This window comes from Parasteatoda tepidariorum, chromosome 7 (genome assembly GCF_982258835.1).
Source record: "Parasteatoda tepidariorum strain Cologne lab strain chromosome 7, Ptep-v5.0, whole genome shotgun sequence".
In the NCBI taxonomy this organism is placed as follows: domain Eukaryota; kingdom Metazoa; phylum Arthropoda; class Arachnida; order Araneae; family Theridiidae; genus Parasteatoda; species Parasteatoda tepidariorum.
Genome location: NC_141761.1, coordinates 88,941,403 through 88,964,723, shown reverse-complemented (window position 1 = coordinate 88,964,723; position 23,321 = coordinate 88,941,403). Strand labels below are relative to the sequence as shown.

Below are 23,321 nucleotides of genomic sequence, written 5' to 3'. Positions count from 1 at the left end.
TATATATATATATATATATATATATATATATATAAGTAAGGTTTAATTGTTTTGCCATTTAAGAACAACACTAAGGCTTGGAATGAATAAATGAGAGAGTTGTTATTGCTGTCGTATCATGCCATTAATCATAATGTTGGCTAATGCATTTCGTCGTCTCTTCCAGGCTCCAAGGTCTTTCGCGTGGTACCTTAATTGTTTCAGCCACTCAATTGTGTCAGTCTTGCATTCAGCCTGTAATAAATAATCAGCATATAATCAGCATCAAACGCAATAACAATTTTTTTATAAACCTTTCAAATTTTTATGTTTGGTATATTAATATACTACTTTCGATATCTTTATATCAATTTAGTTGTTATATTATATAGTCACATAAGACATTTTTTTCATTAACAAAATTCAGAAGGAAAAAACTGTTATTTATAAATCTAAAGAGAAACATGTTTTTGATACAATGCAGGATGCGCACATGTATTATGTATATATGTAAACATTTATAAATAAATATTGTTTTTTCTCTTAAAATATATTTTTTTAGGAATGAAAATGAAACTAAACCTGAACGGATATACTAAGGAAATTAGATTTTGGGACTTATAATTGGATTATTTTCCAAAAATATTTAAAAATAAAATTCACTCTTTAAATATCAGCTTCAATTTTTTTCGTGCAAATACTTGAAATACAATACAATAAATTGCTTGTTAAGTTAATTTTAGTGATATTATCCAGCGCATTTGGGATATAAATATGTACAGTGCATAGAAAAAAAAGAACATCTTAGCAATTTTTGATCTAAAATGATCGGATTTTCACGTACTAGGACACAATCTTAATAATTCGAGGGCTTAACATTAAATAGGCCAAATAATTAATGCAGACTATATTTTAAGTTACAAAGTCATAGACAAGAATGCATTTTGCCTGAATAAACAGACATTCCTCCCCCCCCCCGACGGATTAAAAAAAGCAAAAAGCTAAATAAACATTAAAAGATCCAAACTTTCGATGACACTCTTGCCTAAATTATTAAGACCATATTTTCCAGTTTACGGCTACACCCAGAGTTTGAAGGTAAAGAATCTAATTCTGTCGAAAAAATTTATACTTATTCAGAGAAAGTACGTTTTTGTATTTGATTTCTTAAAACATCATTTGCAAATTGAATCCTAGCACGTGAAAATCCGATCATTAGATCTAAAGTTATTAAGGTATAATCTTTTATTTGAGAACTACATTTATGGAACACTCATTTCTACCGTAATTTGTCTTTTGATATTTAAAACAGCATCCACTTTTAACCAAATCAACTTAGAAATTTCAACACCGTTGCGTACAATGTAAATTATAATCCCATGTGAGAATCCTGATTCAAATTGCAACTTAAATTATAGAAATTGCATCGATTGCTTTCTTTTGCATACCTTTGCAGTGAAAAGTTTTAAGAGTGCTGAATAAAGCAATACGCTTCATTATATCAATAAATATATTGCTTAAGTAGTCTACATGGAACTGACACTATGATATCCTGACAGTTTAGTAATATATTAGTAAAAGTGAATAGTATTTTTTATAATTAAAACGCAAAAAACGTATAAAATTTAGCGTTATTCGTAGTTAAGTTTTAGTAATTATTAGTGGGCCGGAATTGGTTGGTAGGACGTTAGGCTCTTGTTTGTGAGAACAGGATTTTGAATCCAACCGGCTGAAGAATTCCCGTGTCACTGGTACGCGTTAAATTTGTCGGGGTTACAAAGTTTTCCAAGTTCCCATAACATCTATATTTCTAGGGGAGGTGAATTAGAGATTTATCGTTCTCTGATTCAGGTCAAAATTACGATCTGTGGATGAATTAGAGTATGATTGGGTTCTCCCTGTAAAACGGGCTGTGAAGTGCGTTTGGCTAAAGTCATTCTTGGTCATTTATGGCGTTTCTGAAAAAGCAAGAAACGCACCCTCTGCTTTAAAAATACGAGCAGGCTTACTGGTATTGGCAAGTGGCATAAGTAACAAGAGTGATTGTTAGTAATGAATGCGCAAAGATCAATTTACAATAAAGAATTCTAATTAAATCAATCCATTAAACAGTGCAGTTACGTTTCAACAAACTTAATAAGTACTTTCTCTTAATAATTTGTTGTACAAAAACTGTTTATTTTTATTCAAGAATCTTTTTAAAACATATTTTTTAAACGAGAATTGCTCAAATAGTATTTTAACTAATAAATATCAGAAGTGGAATTTGAACTAGATATAATGCAAAAGTTTAAAAGCATGAAAATTACTTGAAAAATAAATAAATTAATTAATAAAAGCCGAGTACGATATTTTAAAAGGGCAACTTTACAAAATTTCAAGATACATTTGATATCTTTTACATGCTTTAACTAAATTATAAGAAAACTATATATCTAATATTTCATCACTTTATATCAATAATTTCTGATGCTTTGTTAGTGGTTTTGTGTCAGAAAACTATGTATCCTAAACAATTATGGATAATTTGGATACATTGAAATTAAAAAAATGTATTAAGTATCTTATTTTAACGATTTATACATTATTTTACTGCAGTTGTACTCTAAAAAGTAACTGGACAATTTAGAAAGATTAAAATTAAAAGAATTTATTATTAATATTTAAAATGCATTATTTTACTACTCTGCGTTCTTAAACGTAGATGAATATTTTAGAAAGATTAAAAATAAATGAAAGTATAATTAAAGTTTAAAATGCATTGCTTTATTAATCTTTGCATTAGTTGACTATTTAGAAAATTATATCTTTCAAAAAGTAACACGATGGTTTAAAATTATTAAAGTTAAAAGTATATATCATAACAGTTTCAAATGCATTATTTTACTCACAAGTATTAATTCCTTAAAAATAAAACTGAATTGTAAATTAAAATAGCACTGGTTTAAAATCTTTAAACCTTGCAAAAATGTTCAGGAACTTTTCAACCAATTAGAAGAAAATACATGATTAGTTTCAAGTAAAGAAGGCATTTTTACTTTGAGGAAAATGGACTCTTTTGTTGTGTATTCTTGTATTTCAATGATATCTTCATCTTCAAGCTCAGCACTTATCACACAAACACCCAGATGAAGAGGATCCTGTTTAAAATTAAAAGAAAATTAATTTTATTTAATAAAGCGTATGCATGTCATATAAAAAATTTTATGTTACACATACAAAAACATTGTTAAAAAAGCCAATGAAATTTTTTTTCGCGTTGGCAACAAGGAATTGAAAACTGATATATCAAGTGAGTGAGCTGTCATAAACGTTAAAATCAGCTCCCTACAAATCTCTGACCGAAAAGCAATGCAAATTGAGCAATAAGTTAGGCAGAAATGAAAGGTTAAAAGAAAACAAAGCATCAACAAACAGTTCTATATATATACTTTTTAATTATGCTCATTAATTTACACAAATAACATAAAATCGAAAATATTTCGTAATATAAATTTAAATATGTAATGACAGATAAATTAATAACTAACGCAAGAGAGAGAGAGATGAGTTTTATCAACAATGATCAGTCTGATATGAAATTGGAGGACATAGATTGTAATCATGCAAATTTAACTCATGATTATGGTATCATGAGGAAGTGGAATGGGCTCATAAATTTTCTACCAACACCTGTTAAGGTATTTTGTAGAAATCTATATATTTGTTATCAAGATAAAGTCTCTCTCTTTTATAGCTGCACACTCGAAATGCAGAGTTTATATTTTTCAGGACTCCAAAAAATTGTATGTAACTAGTAACCTGATAAAGTTTTATTGGAATCTAAAAATAGGTGATCTTTAACAATTAATAGTAACTGCTTAATATATTAACGACAGAACTCGTTTCTGTTTCTACACCATTACGGGCAGGTGGCTAAACAGTGTTGTACTGTACGCAAGAAGAAAAAAAAGATCACATTGAGTAACTTTTTACCTAATGATCTGATCTTCAAGTTCTCGGATTCAATCCTAATGCTTCAAGAGGTGACCTCAAATATGCCAATTAATTAGTGCAGACAATATTTTAAGATACGAAATCAGTGGATTGAATAAACATTCTTATGCCTTTCAACGGATTCGGATTTTTGACCCCCAAAATATTTATAGCCGCAACCAGAGAAATATCGTCCTCATAGTTTGGTCTGAAGACTAATCCAAAGTTTGGACCCCTTAATTATTCATTTTACTTTTTACGTATTTAGCCATATCTCGAGAACTTTTAAAGCGAATAGAAAATTTCTGCACACAATTACAAATTCGTTTATCCAAAAATAATTTCAAGCAAAAAATAACTTTTAGTAAATATTTATTATTTTTCATTCTTTTATTTAATAATAGTCCAAAAATTATGCTGTTTAAGGTATTCAATTTTTCACAACATTTTAGAGGATGTAATTTTGCAAGCCGGAATATAAAACTTGAAGAATTAAATCTGTCGAATAGTTCTTGAGAAATTGAATTTTAATAAAGTCGTATATTTAAAACTCGATTCATCAGGAACTATGCACTCAAATTCTGTATTTTGCCATAAAAAATTACATTATTTAAAATGATATAAAACATTATATACCTTAGAATTAAGAATATTTTCAATTGTTATTAAAAAACAATAAATATTTACAAAAAGCTATTTTTTTCATGGAATTATCTTTGAGGAAACGTTTTATAATTGTGTGCAAAATTTTTCAATTCGCTTTAATATGTTCTCCAAATAAGGTGAAATTAAGGGATCCAAATTTTGGCCTGTCTTTTTACCACATTATGAGGATCATATTTTCCATATTCCGACTACCCTCCATATTTTGTGGGACAAAAATCCGAATCCATCAAGAAAAAGGTATATTTATTTAGAAAAGTACGTTTTTGTAGCTGATTTCGTAACTTAAAATATCGTCTGCACAAACTATTAGTCAATTGAAGGTTACCCCCTCGAATCATTAAGATTGAGTACTAGAACGTAAAGAGCCAATGATTAGATCAAAAGTTATTCAGGGTGATCGGTTTTTTTTTTACTGTACATTATGACGTGGCTATCAAGAAATGACAAATAATTTGAAAAATCAAATAAAAATGTGCTTTTAGCTTCACGGTAATTTTTTTTAATCACAAAGCATCGAAATTAGCTGTAAAGTTCGTCCGTAGATGACGCTTTTGGCTCAGAAAAACCATTAAATGAAGCTTTCAAACTAACCATAGTTAACAGCAACAAAGTAAGAATAAAATGAACAGAGGATGCAATAATATAGATGAAACTGACAGAAATATAGCAGAAAATATTGTGTATCATTTTACCAGGCCGAAAGCCATCTGTTGGCGAACTTTGTAGCTACTATTGAAATTTGGAATAAACGAAGTTTTGATTTCCTCAGCAAAATGGAGCAGTTCATACATTTCTATCTATTTACCGTACTTGTTTTGAAGAAACAAATACTTTTACATACGTTAGAGCAATTTTTAGCAATCATGGTGGTACAAACGAGGACATTAATAGGATAAAAAATGCACTGACCACTTTCGGAATACTTTTCAAGTCAGGGAAATCCAAATGTTTAAACATGAAATTAAAAATGCAAACATTTAAGGTATCTGTGAAATCGGTTCTACTACACTGCAGTGAAACTAGGAATCCATTGAAGCAGCAGGGAAGCAAAATAGATGCCTTTCAAACAAAGAAAAATAACAAAAATTTACTGACTGAACAAAATAAACAACGTGGAATTGTTCTGTAAACCCAGTATCAAGCCATTAACAATAGATATAACACTGGATTGGCCACATATTAAGAAAACACGCCAAAGAGACCGAGAGAATCGATTGTTCTGGTCACCAGATGAAAAAAGGAAGAGAGGTAAGCCGAAAACAGCATGACTAACTAGAGTGACATATGAGAGAAGCCAATTCAACTGGTTGAGTTGGAATTTTACTAGAGGGATCGCACTAGTCAGAACAGGACGATGGGCCTTTCAGGTTTAAAGTAGGTCCTTTAAATAAAGTACGTCGCACTAGAGCTGCACAATTGGCGATGGTCTGGGAAACATCCCTGTGGATGATCCAAAGACATGCCATCGCAATTTTGATCCTCTGCAGAGGGGATGGTTCCCCTACTTCAGTAGCCGAACGACCGAAGTCGAGGACTTTACGGTAAAACAATTTAACAATGACCGATACCTCGCTCTCTACACAGGCTGATCAAAGTGGTCACCCACCCGCTTACTGACAGCAGCCAGTGATGATTGACTTCGGTATTCTACTGGGAACCATGTCTTTACGATATCAGTACACTGCGGGACTACCTTTCAGGCCTTAAGAGCTTTAAGACAAGGTAGGAGATTGCTTTTAAATGATTTATCTAATTCCCGGTTACTTATGGGAAGCAACAATACTTCCGGTATTAGTAACTATAAAAGTAACTGTAAGATTGATACGAACCCTTGCGAGACTGTATTTGCCATTTTTCTCCTTCATGAGCAGTAGAGTTGCATCTTCAATGCCTGTATTGCGAGGAAACAGTATACCCGTCTCCTGTATTTGGTCTGGCCTGTAATTGCTGTTAGGTTTTCCTTTCGTGGCCAATAAAGCATGGCTTGGTGAAAATTTAATGGCTCTACCTCGACGTGATTTTGTGAAGTCTATTGTCCCACTGAAGGCAAGCTTGCCGGCCATCACGAACCGAATGTCCTCTTTGCTCCATTCGAGAACCTCCATGGCCATCTGAAAGGTATATATCTATTATAGTCTAACATGCATTTTTTGTACAGTTAAAAAAATTATGGTTCGTAATACAGAATGCAGAATAACTGCCATCATGGTACCGTTCTAAATTGAAAGTCATTCTCGTCAATTCTTTTTCACGATTAAAAAGTGTTTCCGAACAGCTAATTTGATTTAATAGCATAGAAATAAACTCATGAAATTAGAAAATAAGCTAAATTTTCACATGATTGAGCTAAGCAAGATTCTTAAACCTCAAATTACTCATTTCTAAAGACTCTAAGCCTAATAAAAACTTAAAAATTATTTAAAATTTGAAGAAAAAAAATTGAAAAATAATAACTATGACAAAAGAAAAGATATTTTAAACAGTCAGTTCTTATAAATAAAATTTTTAAAAAAAACTATACACTCGATTGTTTTAAATTAGGGATAAATCTAACGGAATTTTAAGAGATCATTTATCTTAAGGACCCGGAAAAAGAAAATAGAGAGATTTTGCACAAATTTTGTCGTACGTTAACCATAACAGTGACCTTTTCCAGCCTTTAACAACACTGCGATTTGTTGAAAATTTTGGCTCATGCGCTGTGAAGGACAAATTGGGTTAACGCTAGAGGTTGAGAAAACCGTAACACTATGAAAAATTTCTCTAATACTTAAAGGGCCTCACAAAATCTCGATTTTTAAAAAAATACAATAGGCGTCTAAAGGATACTCAATTTTCTCACTCACCACATTTTCCCCCTCTACGCTATCATTCACGCCAGAACATTTCAGTTGGAATATGCTGGTATGAGGAAAATGTAAGATTTGGCAACAGGGGAAAAGTGGGGAAATCGAGTAACCTTGAGTGAGGTGTTATTCAATTTGAATTTAGACATCTTAATTAAATGAATAAAACAAATTCTCGCAGAAAGATTATTAGCAAATGACACCATAATTTATAGTGAATGAATATTCATCCTGTTTACGAAGGCACTTTTGACAGGCCCTAATTTGTACAATTAAGTCACTGATAGATTCATGTTTTATATGATTTACATGCGAGATATGTATCAATATATTCGGCAGACATACGTTGATCAAATGTAGCTGAATCACTTTTTCGCAAAGCACTTCCCTTTCTCATAAAAAATGGAAAATTGAAAGGAAAAAAAAACATGATTGCGATTAAATGATAGATCTGAGTGGGTAGATAGCGATTAAATGATAGATCTTAATTTGCACAAAATTGTTTGTTTATTAATATGTATAGACGAGGATAATTTTAACGGCCATGAAGGTGTAAATATCATGAAAATGCAGAAAGATTTGTATTAATAGCAAATTAATTATAAAGATCATAGGAATTCTAAGAGATTCAAAGATAAGTAATAAAAAATTGTAAAGAAAAAAAACAGGAATTTGTGTAGAGGACCAAGAAATTTGTAAACGTGATAAAAATACAGGAAAAATGATCGCAGAAAAAAATAATAACTGAATAATTTCATACATTTGGATTTACTTCAAATGACAACAAAAATATAATTTTTGTAAAGGTAAAATTTGTTTAGTTCGATTTTAGTAAAACCGAATGTATATTTTTAATTCTTTTAACAAAACACTTTTTATAGTTCGCCATTTTTACAATGAAATGCTAAATATTGCATTCAATCTGTAAGTAGTTATTTTCAACGCTGTAATCAGTAATTTTTATTTTATGAAATGGATAATACAAAAGTTATTCAACAATTATTTATTAACGAGGAATAATAGAATAGAATGCTCAAATAAAACTTGCATTAAAAAATTTACATTAAAAAATTTACATTAATTTTTAAATACATTGCCAGCTCGGCGAAACAGGTGATGCAATTTGGAAACACCTTCTAACATTTTACTGAGAAGTTCGTTACAGAGTTCTAAAGCTGAGCAATATATAATCGATATTTTTTAAACATCGCGATAATGATATTTTCAAAATCATTTTCACGTTATTACACCTTTAGTGTTTTTCTCATCTTATGATAAATATGGAGTATAACCGACAATGATAAATAGAGCTGTCGTCAGAGCAAAGCAAAGGGCCTCGTATTCCTAGGACTCTATAGGACCCCGAATCCTATGATTCAAAGAGACCTCAAGTACTAATACTCTAGAAAATCCTGAATCCTAAGATTCTAAGCAATCTCAAGTATTAAGACTATAGGAGACTCTGAATCCTAAACTAAGAGATCCCAAATACTAAGACTCCGAGTCTTAGGAATGAATGAATAAATAAATAAATAAGTAAATAAACAAACAAACAGCATTTTTCTCATTTAAAATGGCGTATAAATTAAAATTCTGTAATTAAAACTTATGATTTATTTAAATATTTTTAGATGATTATTTCAGTGAGAGCCCTTGAACACATAATTCCCCTTTTTTCAGGCTACTAATGTAAATTTATATGTAAAATAAAATTAAAATTAAATAAAAAATTTGGAAAAAGAAAAGTTGTTCAATTTTAGGAATGAAATTTGAATAAGGAAAAAAAATCCTAATTCAGTAATGTGGTTAAAAATCTGGAGCTCTAAGTGATATATCCTTGGGGCAACCCGAAAAAATGAATATTCAAAGGGTCTCGCCAAATGTTTTGCCTAAGCCCAGCAAACCCTTGTGACGGTTTCGACAATAATTATCGAATGACGATAATTATCGAGACATAAATAATCTCGAGTACAATCAACACCTCCAAAGAGAGAGAAGGTCTCGGCACGGATCACTTTACAAGTCTGACGTAACGAACATAAAAAAAAGCTGTCAAAGCTGTAAAAAAAAGCTGTCACTTCGCTCTGGCTACGACACTGCGTAGTGAGGGATTAGATGAAAGATGTCATTGAGTTTGGACTACTAAAGGATCAAAATTCTTGTTTATACTAATCCGTGCTGAGGTCTTCTCTCTTTTATGAGGTATTGGTACAATCAGCAAGTATTTTTGATAACGATAATTATCGGATACGATTTTATCATGAGTGCAAATAAACCTGATTTGGGTTTCGAAAATATTTTTGAATATTTTGTAAAATGTTCATTAGTTAAGTGGGATGAATATGGTAAAATATTGGTATTTCCTGAGCGATATCAGAATTATATCACGGTATTATGATTCTGATATTGTCCGGCATAATAACTGAATACACAATGAAAGAAGTATACTGATTATATAATATTGCTTCCTTCATTCTTTCGTTTTGGAATTCATCGGTGAAACAAAAATTATATCTTAAAAACCTAGCGAAATTTCGTAAATTTCAGGTACAAAAAATAATTTTTAATACAATTTTTATTAAACCTCACCTTTCTCAGTTGTATACTTCCAATATCCGAGATATTAACTGACCTTCTGTGAGCTGCTGAAATATTCGATATTCTCCTCCAAATTTTTGTTCCAGTTATACCTTTAGTTTGCTATAATAAAAGAAAAACAGCTGAAGCCGCAAGTAAATACAAATAAATTCATACAGTTTTGATTTTTCTATTAAAGTTGCACTTTTTTGTTTTAAATTACAAATTGCTTCTCAAATTTGAAAGGTTAGAGTCACGGTGGCTCAGGGCATAGAGCGCTCGCCTCCCAATGAGGTGACTCGGTTTCGATTTCCAGCGAAGACTGGTCGAAATGAACTCCGCACTGACCGTAGTGCTGACGTAAAGTATCCTCAGTGGGACGGATCATGGGTTAGAATCCCTTTTCCGTCAGGCTAGCTGGGGAAGGTTTCCGTGGTTTTCCTCTCCGTGTATCGCAAATGTTCCATCAAAAAGTCCTCCACGAAGGCAAATTTTTCACAATGCTTAATCCATGAGTTCTTTTGTCTTCTGAATTGGGTTCAAAATAGCCAGACTACGGAGTTGAACATTAGTAGTCGTAAACCCAAAAATTGCGTCGGCTGTTCAACGACGGTTATAAAATAAAATAAGAAAGGTATTTGCTTATCTCATTTGCTTACTGAAATTACTTGAGACTAGAAAATAAAAACGGGAGGATATTTTAGATCTATTTCTCTTTGGTTTGGTATTATATTATCAAGTAAAAGAAAAATAGATCAATAGTTTTCAAAGCCAATAGTTCTTGTTTTTAAATTTTGAAAAATTTGTACTTAAATGGTTTAAAATTTAAAGTTTGGAAAGCCTGCACCTCATTTTCGTTAAATATGCTATAAATAACTATTCAGTTTTTAAAAATATTTAAAGGCATTTAATAGGAGCTGATAAATTATGGAATTAATTAATCTATTTAGGGGGCTAATCAATTAAAAGGGTTTATTAAACCATCAATCTATTTTGATAGAGATAGGAATTATTTATCATAAGCAAGTGATGATAAACTGAATCATGATGGCCTAGGGGATCGAGCGTTCAACTACCAATGTGGTATCCCAGGTTCGAATCCCAGAGTTGGCGTGTTGATACGAATTCTATTCCCAATTCGCACCAACCACAACGATGACGTAATAGGAGTTCTCTTGTTATCTGGGTTGAAGAATTACAAGGTTGAACTCTTGACAAGAAATTAAATTTCTCTACAACAACGGAAAAATACTCAATAAATAATTATAGCAAAAAAAATATACAGTTTAAAAAAATGTTTCTTTTTTTTTTTTTGAAAAAGTGCAGCCCACTGGAGTTCTTAATCAAAAACCCAGGTTTTATTGAGTTTTTGATGTAAAACCCGGACTTTCTCAGAAGTATTTAAAAATTTTATTCCTAAATCCTAAATGAGATTGTCGGATTTGCGTCTAAAATGAAAGATAAATATTTGGTAACTATTAAAAACTTGTTTCGTTTCAATACAACCATTATTTGGGAGGTTTTAGATTGCTATGCCATAATTTTTTGTTTTGTTTACGAATAACAGTTACATAAAAAATTAAAATTACTCAATTAAAAGGTTCCAATTTTTTTCCTATTGCATTAATGCAGGTTTAGTTCCAGAATCGATTGAAATTAAATTTAAACTTATTCATTTTTTTAACTCTGATATTGCAATTTGATGCACAGTTTTGTTTCTCAAATTCTTATAATGCTATAAAATTATTTAAATACTTTTCGATAGACTGTTTAGCAATATTGCACAAAGTCAATTCCTATTAACAGTTTTGTATTCGTTATTTGAATTGCTAATTTTCGCTGGAAACAGTTTTATTTAATATAAAACTGTTGTAAAGTTATTTTAAAAAAACTTATTTAATAATTGCAAAACGATTAAATTACATCTTTGCTTCCGATGTGTTTTTCATAAAAGTTTTCAGTATATTTTTCATAGATGTTACGTAATTTGGTAATATTTCAGGATTACTTTAGAATGAAAGAACAAAAGTTTTAGTTTTAAGCATTTACTTCAGAATAAAAATCGGATCATAGTAGCAGTAGAGAATAATATTAAGAAAGGAGCATAAGCAAATATTACAAGTAAATACAATTTAAAAATGAATAAATAAATAATTTATGGGTATTTGTGATTAGGGAACCATAGCAATTTTCTGGGCAGTAAGAATGCCTTGAAAACATTGAAGAATTATTTTAAACAATTTTAATTGTATGTTACTCTGAGAAGAAAAAAATCCATCTTAGATAGCACCAATAATAATTGCCTATATTATTCAGAAGACTTCGTTTAAATAACAGTAATATACAAAAATTTGTTTTTTAAGTAAAAATTTATTGATCTGATACGGTAAATTTAAAAAAAAACTACCTTAGCAAGACTTTTTTCAAGAGAACCACCTGAAAAAACTCAAATGAGTGGTAATTCAGTTTAATATATTCAGTTTTTTAATTTATTTTTATTTTTATCTTAATCTTTTTTTAGGCCAAGCATAGGAATTTTAATAAACGTGATATTATTTTCATTGAGATATTCTTAAATTACATCATTCATTAAGAAAAAAAAAGCTTCGTGTGCATGAAAAAGAATATTTTATTTAAGAAAAAAAATGGTGCGGATATTTCCGCATCGGACAAAGCACTTAGTTGAACACTAATTTTTTTTAATGACATTTGCTTTATTTTTATTTTATTTGCAGAACTTACAACTTAATTCATCATAAAAACATAAGATTAATCTCAAATGGCGTAATTATATATTTTCAAAAAGCCGAAGTTGCCAACAAAAATTTCAAGTTAAAAAACTAGAGCAGTTCAAAAGTTTCTCAAACAGAAAGTGTTTAGTCCAATCGAATTATTAATATTTTATAGATATCACCAGAACCCTTGACAGTAGCAAAAAAATTAAAACTAGAGAAAAAAATGTACGTCAGAGTGTTAATCAAAAAATATTTATTGAAATGCTGCGATTACGCACTTTTGGCTGCAATTTTGAATGGAACTTTTCTATTTCATTTTCCACTGGCATTTGATCTTCATTTCATAAAAATAATCGAATAAAAATAATGATTTATCGATCGCATGTTAATATGCGGGTTTCAAAATTTATTCCTGGCATTAAAAAAATCCTAACTATCGAAACCCCTTTTAGGCTTCGCTAATACTATTAGGCTTAGGTTATCATTATAAGGCTTCGAGTGTTAAATAAAATAGCGTTAATCTTTTTCCCAATAGGTCTTCTTTTCAAAAAGTGTTCCACGGAACCTAGGGTTCCGTGGAACACTTTTTGAACGTAACCCAGGGTTCCGTGGTACACCTTTCAACCACATGGTTTTTACCTTTTGGAAATCACTGCTATAGATTAAAAAAAAAAGTACTCGTCCACTAAGATCTTCAATTAACTAAGAATAGAAAAACAAATCGCGCTACAAAAACAATCGTAATTACACAAAATCTGCAAAAAACTAAGAGAAACTTACTTCTGGAAAACTAACAACTCCAATCATGAGTGAAATGTAAGTAAAGATCTTCCAAGATGATATTTTTTTAAAAGAATCCGCTCTTCTCAATTTGTTGGAGAAATAGCCCGTTTCATCCAGAGAGGAGAAGAAAAAAAAAAAAGTTCTAAAATACCTGAGGAGGTTTGTTCGCTTTAGTTCTCAGTGAATGGTGCGGGCGGAAGTATTAGCAGGAGTTTACTTTTTGCAAACGGAATCCTCTTCTTTTTGTTGTCCCTGATGTGGAAGATAGCGTCACACGGAAACGTCATCCCGGACACCGATTTCCGACGTAAGTTTTTTTGGAGCGACGCATTGGCTTATATACTCGCCTAACCTTGTCATTTTTTGGGGGGAAATTATTCATTCTACCACGAGTTATGTTACTCATTACTCAATATTTAAGTGAAGTGTAGGAAAAGGCAAACAATACGGGTGATGAACACGTTCTTTTTTCAGAGCAAGGTTGTTTGTCAAGTATTATTTTACTCTTGTAATCGATTAATTAGCGAAGAAGTTTGTGTTCAGCAAAAAGAAGAAAAAAAATGAGTAGACAAATATAATTCAAATAACGAGAGAATTACACCAGTTTGTATTGCAAATGACAAATCTAAGTAATTAATATTTTAGTAAAAATTGGTATGCATGTATAATATGTCAGTGTACTAAGTATACTCTCTCTCTCTCTCTATATATATATATATATATATATATAGTCTAAATTAGAGGCTCAGCCCGAGCCTGTTCGTTAACTGGAAAACGGCTTTGAGCTAGGGCGAGCTCGGATTTATAATAAAATGTTCATAATTTTTTTAATTCCTTTTAAATAAACATTTGGTTATCTTATTATGAATAAAACATGAAAATTTATGAAGTGTAAGAAATTACAGAGATCTGCTACTTACAGGTACTATAAAATTTTTTTTCTTTTGTCTAATTTCCTTGTTCAGACATCAAAGTAGATGAGCAACGAGTTTTTTTTTTAAAATTAGATTTCTCAGGAACTATTCAACCAATGAAGATAAAACAAGGGGAAAATTACAGAACAATGAAAAAAAGGGGAAAAAAGGAAAATAATAGTAAAAATAAGAAAAAACCGGGGGGGGGGGAAGTAAATCTGAATTTTTGCGGATATAATCGTGTGGACTGATGAAAAGATTATATCTCTTATTTTTAGGATTAAAAAAAAATTTTTTTTTAATTCCTTTTTTTCGGATTCCCCCCCTCCCCCGGGTTTCAGTTATTTTTATTTTCCTTTTTTTCCCTCGTTTTTCATTGTTCTGTAATTTTTCCCTTGTTTTATCTACATTTTGAACTTATGTTATGAGTTCTATTTACTTGTAGTTTATGCGCAATAAATAAAACTTATTGTTTTTCTTAATTTTCTTCGTGTTTTTTGTATTTATATTATATTATATATATATATATATATATATATATATATATATATATATATATATATACATATATATATGTATGTGTGTGTGAAACATCTTAACCCAGTTTTTTAGGCATTCCGCTATAAATTTAATACTTCTTCCTTTACATAAAATGTCCCGATACAGTTTTTTTTCTATTGTTATGACATTCCATGACGAATGCATAATTTTCATTAGCGCATGACGTAGAATGCCCTAATTCAGCTTTTTTTTACGTTATGGTCTTCTAATTACAGTTAACAATATTCACATAGAACTGTAATTAGTCGACATGTTTCATGCGCTCAAAGATAGGCGCCTATTTTTAAACAACAGAACAAGACAATTCTGTGGCTTCTGATTTTCTTCTGTGGCTCTGATATTCTGATTTTCGGCCATTGTGGTTTTTCATAATAAGTTTAATAAGCTTTACATTTTTTCTCTCTCTCTCTTGACTACTGTAGTTTTCCTACTTTTGTTTCTTACCTTTATTTTTTCATTTTTCATTGGTACGCTTTATATTTCAAATCACTTTTACTTCAGCTTATTTACGTTTGGCAAGTCCTGAAAATGGGCGCCTATATTTGAGCGCTTGAAACATGTCGACAATTATTTCCAATTTTTATATTTTTGAAGCGAATGAAATTTTTAATCAAGTTAACAATTAAGTTTAATGCATTATTGTTAGTGCTCACAAATGTATTTTGAGGCGGGGTCTAAAAAGTTGCACTCACAAATGTATTTTGAGGGGTGGTTCCAGAAAGTCGCACTCACAAATGTATTTTGAGGGGCAGTTCTAAAATGTCATACTCACAAATATATTTTGAGGGGCAGTTCTAAAAAGACATACTCACAAATGTATTTTGAGGGGCGGTTCTAAAATGTTCTCACAAATGTATTTTGAGGGGCTGTTCTAAAATGCCGTTAGCGCACCGAAATAATTTTATTCGATTGAATTCATTTGATTGTTTTACAACAAACGCAAAAATAACAGTTATGCAGGTTCAAAAATTAGTTTGTATTCGGCGATTACTTAATAGAATAGTGAAAGCTCTTTGTTTCTTAAAATCTCACATAACATTAGTTTTGAAAAATTATCATTGCAATTCAAGATTTGGCAATTAGTTCGAATTTTAATGAGAGAAAAAATTAGGTAAGATTCGTAACCAAGTTGGTTACACTACATTAAATGTCAATATATATATACAAATAGAACTCGAAAATAATAACTTGGCGATTAATGGGCTCATTCGTAGATAATTCAAATCTCAAAAGAGATATTTTTTTACTACGGTGTTTAGGAGAAGTTTTGTCAAATAATTCATTTCTCAAGTTTGTTTTGCAAACTGCGTTTTTAAAATTGTCTTCAAAGGAGAAAATAGTTTTATTTTTGCAACACCTAATTATTTGTTTTGCCACCAAAACGTGTTTCAAAATCAGTTTCTAAACACGTGAGAGGAATTTTCAAGGATATTAGAAGTTTATAACAAAAGTGATACGTGCTACGTCTTTCATTTTAGGTTTGACAGAAATGAAATAATTTTCTTCTTTAAAGAAACGTGGTTGGAAAAAAAAAAAAAAACAGTTTTCAATTTCATTTTAATGATTTCTTCATCTTACTACTCTGTCACTTCGTTTGTGTCAGAAATTGGTTGTAATTTCGATTGGAAATTAAATAACAATGAATATGTTGCTAGCATTATTTTTTTAAAATAAATTACAATTTGTATTAATATTATGTACAGAGCCCCAGAAGGGACTTTGAGTACATTAGGTAGTCGGAAAGTGGTCAGAAGTTTGTTTGATAATAAATTCCTTTTAGCGGTAATATGTCAATAAGTTCTGCTTAAGTCGTGGTGGCTCAGGGAATAGAACGTCAGCCTATTTATGAGGTGAACCTGATTCGAATCCCAGCGAGGGCTAGTCCATACGAATTCCGCACCTGGCTCACACTAACCACAGTGCTGACATAAAATATAATCATAGACGGATCATGGGTTAGAATCCCTTTGTCGTCAGTCTAGCCGTGAAAGGTTTTCGTGGTTTCCCTCTCCGTGAAACGAAAACGAGGGTTAGTTCCATCAAAAAATCCTCCACGAAGGCATATTTCTCCCAACACTTGATCCAGGAGTTCCCTTGTCCTCTGAATTGGGTTCAAAATTACAAAACTTAAACATCAGTAGTCGTAAACCCAAAATTGGGTCAGCTGTTCAACGGCGGTAATAAAATAAAATAAGTTCTACTTGAACCGCAGTGGCTTAAGGGCTAGACTTCTAATGATGTGACCCATGTTCACTGGCAAATCAATACGAATTCTACTCCCAGCTCGCCCTGACCACAGTGCTGATATAAAATATTCTCAGGAGTAGATGAATCATGGGCTAGAATCCCCCTGCCATTGGCTTAACCGTGGGGGATTTTCGTGGTTTTCCTCTCCATCTAACGCAAATGCAGGTTAGTTTCATAAAAAAAATCTCTACTAAGTCTAATTTTCTCAATGCTTGATCCAGGAGTTCCACTGTCTTCTGGGTTAGGTTCTAAGTTACAAGGTCATGGAGTTGAACAATGATAGTATTTAACTCAGAATATGGTCTTCTGTTTAACGCTGGTTGTAAAGTGAAATAAAAGAAAATAAATTCTATTTGTAGCGATCAGAAAATGACAAAAATTTGCATTGACATCATTCGTAGAGTTCGAGATAAAATGTGAGCACTCAAGTTAGTTGGAAAGTAACAGGAATCTCGAGTGGCGTTAATTTTTGTGAATTTTCAACTGTATCATTCCACTGTTATTCCACTGCTAGTTAAATAAAAATATAGTAAAAAAAAGAGAAATATGTGTTACAGAAAAAGAATTTCTAGTTATGGCAATGTTTAAATTACGTGGAACACAATTAACCACCTTTTCACCTTTGGCGGAAATATAACAATAAATACTGCTTCTAGTGATCAGGAAAGATTCAAGCTTGTATTGCCATCAGGCAACGAAAGTTCTAATAGAGATTTGAGTACGTTAGCTAGTAGGAAAGTTATAAAATTTTCAATTGCAAGATTACTTATTCACAGTCACGAAAGCGAATGCAAAATAAAAATGTTGTAATGAAAAAAAAATGCAGGTAACAGAAAACATTCTAGTCATCATAAGCTTTAAATAACACGTGACACTTTTTTTTCCTACCAATTCTAACAGTTTGAAATTTACTAGCTAAAGCTGGAGCCAGCTTTCTCAAAATGTCGCATACCTCTTACATTCCACCAAGAACACCGGGATGAAAATATATTATTTTTTCTACGAGACTTTTTTCATATTTTTGTGGTTTTTTGATTACAAAAACAAACTCTAAAATAAGTCTACTGTCGTTTGTTTTTTTGGCGCCGTTAATATACTGCTACTGTAGAACTTCCCAAAAATAGAATGCCAAAGAATGAAAAGGAGTAATATTCCGTGTTTTTCTTTTTGGAATTTTCGAATGCTTCTTACATCATATTTTTCAACACCATCCCAATATTTATCTTCTGACGTTGTTGAATGTTGGAACATTCCTTCGGGATTACAAATTATTTTTGTTGAACTATTTTGGAATGATATTAATTAGAGCTGGCAAACTTTTTGTCTAGAGATATCAGTGGGTGAAGCGAGAGAAAAAGTCACTGACTTCTTGAAATAAAATGGTTTTAACTTTGTGACATGCAGTGCTAGTAAAACCTATTTTCAGTGAACATTTACAGTTTGTTAGAAAGTATAAAATTGTTTTTTTTAGCTTGTAACATTTTTGTTTACGTCTTCAGTTTTGTACTTTTTTCGATGGAAAGAAAGTGCTTATTAAAAATAACAGATCGGGAAAGAAAATGGTGCTTAAAAAAGTGCTGCCAGGTAGCAAGATGATGCAAAACAACAAGCTTGTAGTCAATTCCAAGCTGTCTCCCTATAGGGAGTGGATTGTTACCATTTTTTTTTGCAGGTGCAGAAAGATAAGGTTGTATGCCCGTATTTTTTTTGAAACGGATACAGCAGAGAGGGGTTCTATTTTCGATTCCAAAATTCAGAAATCGGAAATGAAATATCAACTTTCTAGCAAAAAAAAATATTGAAAGCATTTTGACACTTTAAGTTTGCCACAATTCGTATTTGTTTTGATTTTATGTTATGATATCCATTCATTTGTCTTCAGTAATTAGGATAGCTTTTTTTATTTTTCTTGCCCAGAGGAGGCTACGAGTTGTACATAATTTAAATCAGACAAAATAGAAAATGGCCCTTTCACTTAAAAAAAAACTTCTGTTGTAGGACTACCAAGCAATGACATTTTATCTTAAAAAATCATCAATATAGGTCATACCAGACAAAGGAATACCGGACAAAAGTCTAACATCAGTGACAGAAATACCGGCCGGGAAATGGCACTTTATTTCAATAAATCATAAGTGTAGGTAATATCTGGCAACTGAATACCGAAATGGTCTTTACACAAAAAAAAAAAAAAAAAAAATTACATCAGTGTCAGAAATACCGAGTAATGGCACTTAATCTTAAAAAAATAATCAGTGTGAGTAATACCAGGTAATGGAATGCCGGACAATTGTCTTTATTCTAAAAAAGAACGTCAGGGTCAGAAATACCGGATAATGGCATTTTACCTTAAAAAATCACCAGTGTAGATAATAATGGGCAATTAAAGCTTCAATGTGAAGAATACCGGGCATGAATATATCGGGTATTGGCACATTTTACCTACTAAAAATATCAGTGGTGGGAATGTGATGTATTTTTTAAAGCTCTAAACTTGTAAAAAAAAAAGACAAAAATTTACTTCTTATAGGAAGGCACCTAGGAATATAAGGATTATAGCTGCATGCTTTTTGTTTTGTAATCTTGTTGCCGGGTGATACCATAGTTTTGTATTAAACATGAAGTGTGAATTTAGTGAATTTATTTCTCAGAAAATGTACTTCAAGCATGCATCAATGCTTAAAATATCCCACTACCAAATGTAAATGCATACAAATAATTGTAATCATATTCATGAAAATAACCAAGTAAAGTTATAATTTTTTATCGTCTATTTGATGTGAAATTGCCTTGCCATTTTTACTACAGTTAAGTTTCCAGTTTACCTATTATTAGCTCTCACTTCCTAATTAAAACCTCAAAACTTGAGATTTTAAGTTAATATTTATGCATTTGGAGTTATTAAAAAACTGAGGAATAAAAATATATTTCTTTCCCTCTTAGATTATTCCTCTTAAAACTGGTGTGTATTATCTCTGCATATAAGTACATTTTTAATGAATACATTTATTACATGATGCGTTGTATACCTATGAAATTGGGCCATTCAATTTGTTTGACCTTGCATATCTGCATAAAAACTGTGGTCTACTATATCTCTAAAGTCTAAACGTTAAAGTGGTATCTTGAAAATTGAAACTTCTGATAGTATTAACGTAAATTTACTACTACTGTAAGATTCGTGGAAACCCTCTTAATATTAACATATCCACAGTATACAGTGACATATGCAGTGATATCTTAAAAAGGGAAATTTCTGATAGTATAAGCGTAAATTAACTTTAATATTCGTGGAGACACTGTTAATATTGACATATTCGCAGTATACAGTGACATATACAGTGGTATCTTAAAAATGGAAATTTCTTGTAGTATTAACGTTAATTTACTACCATTGTAAGATTCGCAAAAATCCTGTTAATATTGACATATCCATAGTATACAGTGACATATACAGTGATATCTTAAAAAGGGAAAATTTCTAATAGAATTAACGTCAATTTACTACCACTCTAAGATTCGTGGAAACCCTGTTCTTATTGACGCAATATCCAATGATATACACAGGTATATGGTATCTTAAAAATGGAAATTTCTGGTAGTATTAGCGTTAATTTACTACCATTGTAAGATTCGTAAAAATCCTGTTGATATTGACATATCCATAGTATACAGTGACATATATAGTGGTATCTTAAAAATGGAAATTTATGATATTATAAACGTAAATTAACTTTAATATTCGTGGAGACACTGTTAATATTGACATATTCGCAGTATACAGTGACATATACCGTGGTATTTTAAAAATGGAAATTTCTTGTAGTAACAACGTTAATTTACTACCATTGTAAGATTCGCAAAAATCCTGTTAATATTGACATATCCATAGTATACAGTGACATATACAGTGGTATCTTAAAAGTGAAAATTTCTACTAGAATTAACGTTAATTTACTACCACTGTAAAATTCGTTAACCCTGTTAATATTAACATATCCATAGTATACAGTGACATATAGAGAGATAACTTAAAAATGAAAATTTACTACCACTTAAAGATTCGTGGAAACCCTGTTTATATTGATATATCCACAGTAGCTTCAAATTTATGAGTTCATCGAGTCATTTGTTCGATTAAGTGCATTATTGATTTATTAAAAGCATATCAAAAGAATTCTCTGTTATCTATTGTCAAAAATGATGAATAAAAGTAACCTAAATAGGCAATCGAAAACAGAGTAAGAATTTACTTTTCTAATATGAAATTCTTGTTTTGAAATTGAATAGATAACAATAAAGTGTGTTGTCATGCAACTGCATTGAGTGTAACACATTTTTAACAATCAGCCAAAATTTACAGAAAAATTTCGAGTAATAAATACTCTCTTTCACTTTTGAAGCCGAAATTACTTGAATAGAATGACTGAGAAAAAAATAGAAAGTATTATAATTGAATATAAAAACATTTTTACATGTTTTATTACTCTAAAGTTTTGAGAATCAACAGTTTAATTCAGTCTTTATTTTTCATAGGATATACGCTGTATTGTCAATCAAAAAATGTTTATTAAAAAAGAAAATGAAAGAAAACTATGAAACTTCAGTTTTAAACTTGCAACAGGTAATTAAGTTAGCTGATTAAAAACTTCAATCGCTTCAACAATATGTAAATAGGAAATAACAACCAACATGTTTCCAGCGCTCAAAAACAGTTGCCTATTTTCAAGACTTACGAGACGTTTTTGTGAAAGAAAAGGGATTTGAAATGTAAAACAAAAAGTTGCCAGTGAAAATGGAAAAATAAAGGTGAGAAAATTAACTAGAAAAACCATAGTAGCAGAGAAAGAAATAAAAGGTTGCAGGTACTTAATTTACGTTGCTCTAGAGCTGCACAATGGGCTATTGGCAAAGGGCTGGGAAACATCCCTGAGGATGATCCGAAGACATGCCATCGCAATTTTGATCCTCTGCAGAAGGGATGGTAAATAAGAAGATGAAAAACAGAACAAGAAAAACCACAGTGGTAGAGAGGGGCAAATCAGAGCAAAATGCATTTCCACGCGCCATGGAGAAGTGTAAATAATTAAGATTTAAGTAAGTAAATCGAAGCATCAAAATTCTTTCTGATTATTTTATATATTTCTCTAAATATCTAAAGCAAAACTACATATGCTGAAAAGGACAAAGGAAAAATATTATGCTTTCAAAAACCATATACTTATTATGATTTTTTGAAAAGACAAATCTATAACTATAGTTACAAATAATTCATATTTCACATCATTATATCTATTTCGCAGCACTATACATAAAAAAAACATAGTTTAAAAACGCTCTTTTTCAATGTTTAAAACCATTTTAGTAAACTTCCTGATATTATTTACAGGAACCGTTCTCTTGTTTTCAGTCAATTCATTCTTGTTTACGAACGATCCGTCAAACGGAGACGAAGAAACGGAAAAAGAGACGAATGATGTTTATCTTCTTCCGTACAGACCCAATTTACTCTTACTACTCGACTACGCTTCCAATGATTTTGAGGGAGAGAAGGATTAGAAGAAACGGACAAGGACGTAGACTGACATTTAAAAGTGTTAAATTAAAAGCAATATTTTCTCTGTTTATAGTCTGCAGCACTTAGCCTGTCTGTTTATTATTTTAAGTTTTGAGGAGCCTTTGCTTTGCTTTATTGATTATGCTGCTATTAAAAAAAGATATTGTTATAAAATTTTCTTTTATTATTTATTTAGAAAATAAGCTCAAAGATACATTGATTATTTGACAAAGATTATTTAACATTTATTATTTGACGTTGATTATTTGATAAAGCCTAAATAAATACAATTCATTGAGCAATTCACTTGACAAATCAATTAACCCTTTCTTTCTTGCAACCGGCTAAAATAACGGGATGAAATTTTGTATTTTATTTCTCGTGCCCGTGATATTTTCGGGATGGAGTGTTCAAAAGAAACTCGCAAAAAAGGTAAATACAATCTATTTCTTATGCCCGGAATTATGTTTTATTTCTCAAT

The 23,321-nt window shown here is 30.9% G+C and overlaps 1 protein-coding gene and 1 long non-coding RNA gene across 3 annotated transcripts in view; one reads left to right on the top strand and one right to left on the bottom strand.

Annotated features, from left to right (window-relative positions):
* LOC107447826 (uncharacterized) overlaps window positions 1-23,321 on the bottom strand; it is a 123,291-nt gene continuing 99,970 nt past the window's right edge. The window contains exons 13-16 of the mRNA XM_043041886.3: window positions 10,056-10,166; window positions 6,450-6,731; window positions 3,018-3,119; window positions 1-234 (exon numbers count right to left, since the gene is read on the bottom strand). Coding sequence (XP_042897820.2) covers window positions 103-234; window positions 3,018-3,119; window positions 6,450-6,731; window positions 10,056-10,166 — 627 coding nt within the window. The 3' untranslated portion in view covers window positions 1-102. The remainder of the gene's footprint in view (window positions 235-3,017; window positions 3,120-6,449; window positions 6,732-10,055; window positions 10,167-23,321) is intronic.
* LOC122269334 (uncharacterized) lies at window positions 13,682-22,982 on the top strand. 2 transcript variants are annotated; one of them, XR_015435606.1, is made up of 2 exons: window positions 13,682-13,868; window positions 22,694-22,982. It is a non-coding gene; the product is annotated as an uncharacterized LOC122269334 (long non-coding RNA). The 2 variants fall into 2 exon arrangements; XR_006225124.3 differs by having other exon boundaries at window positions 22,673-22,982.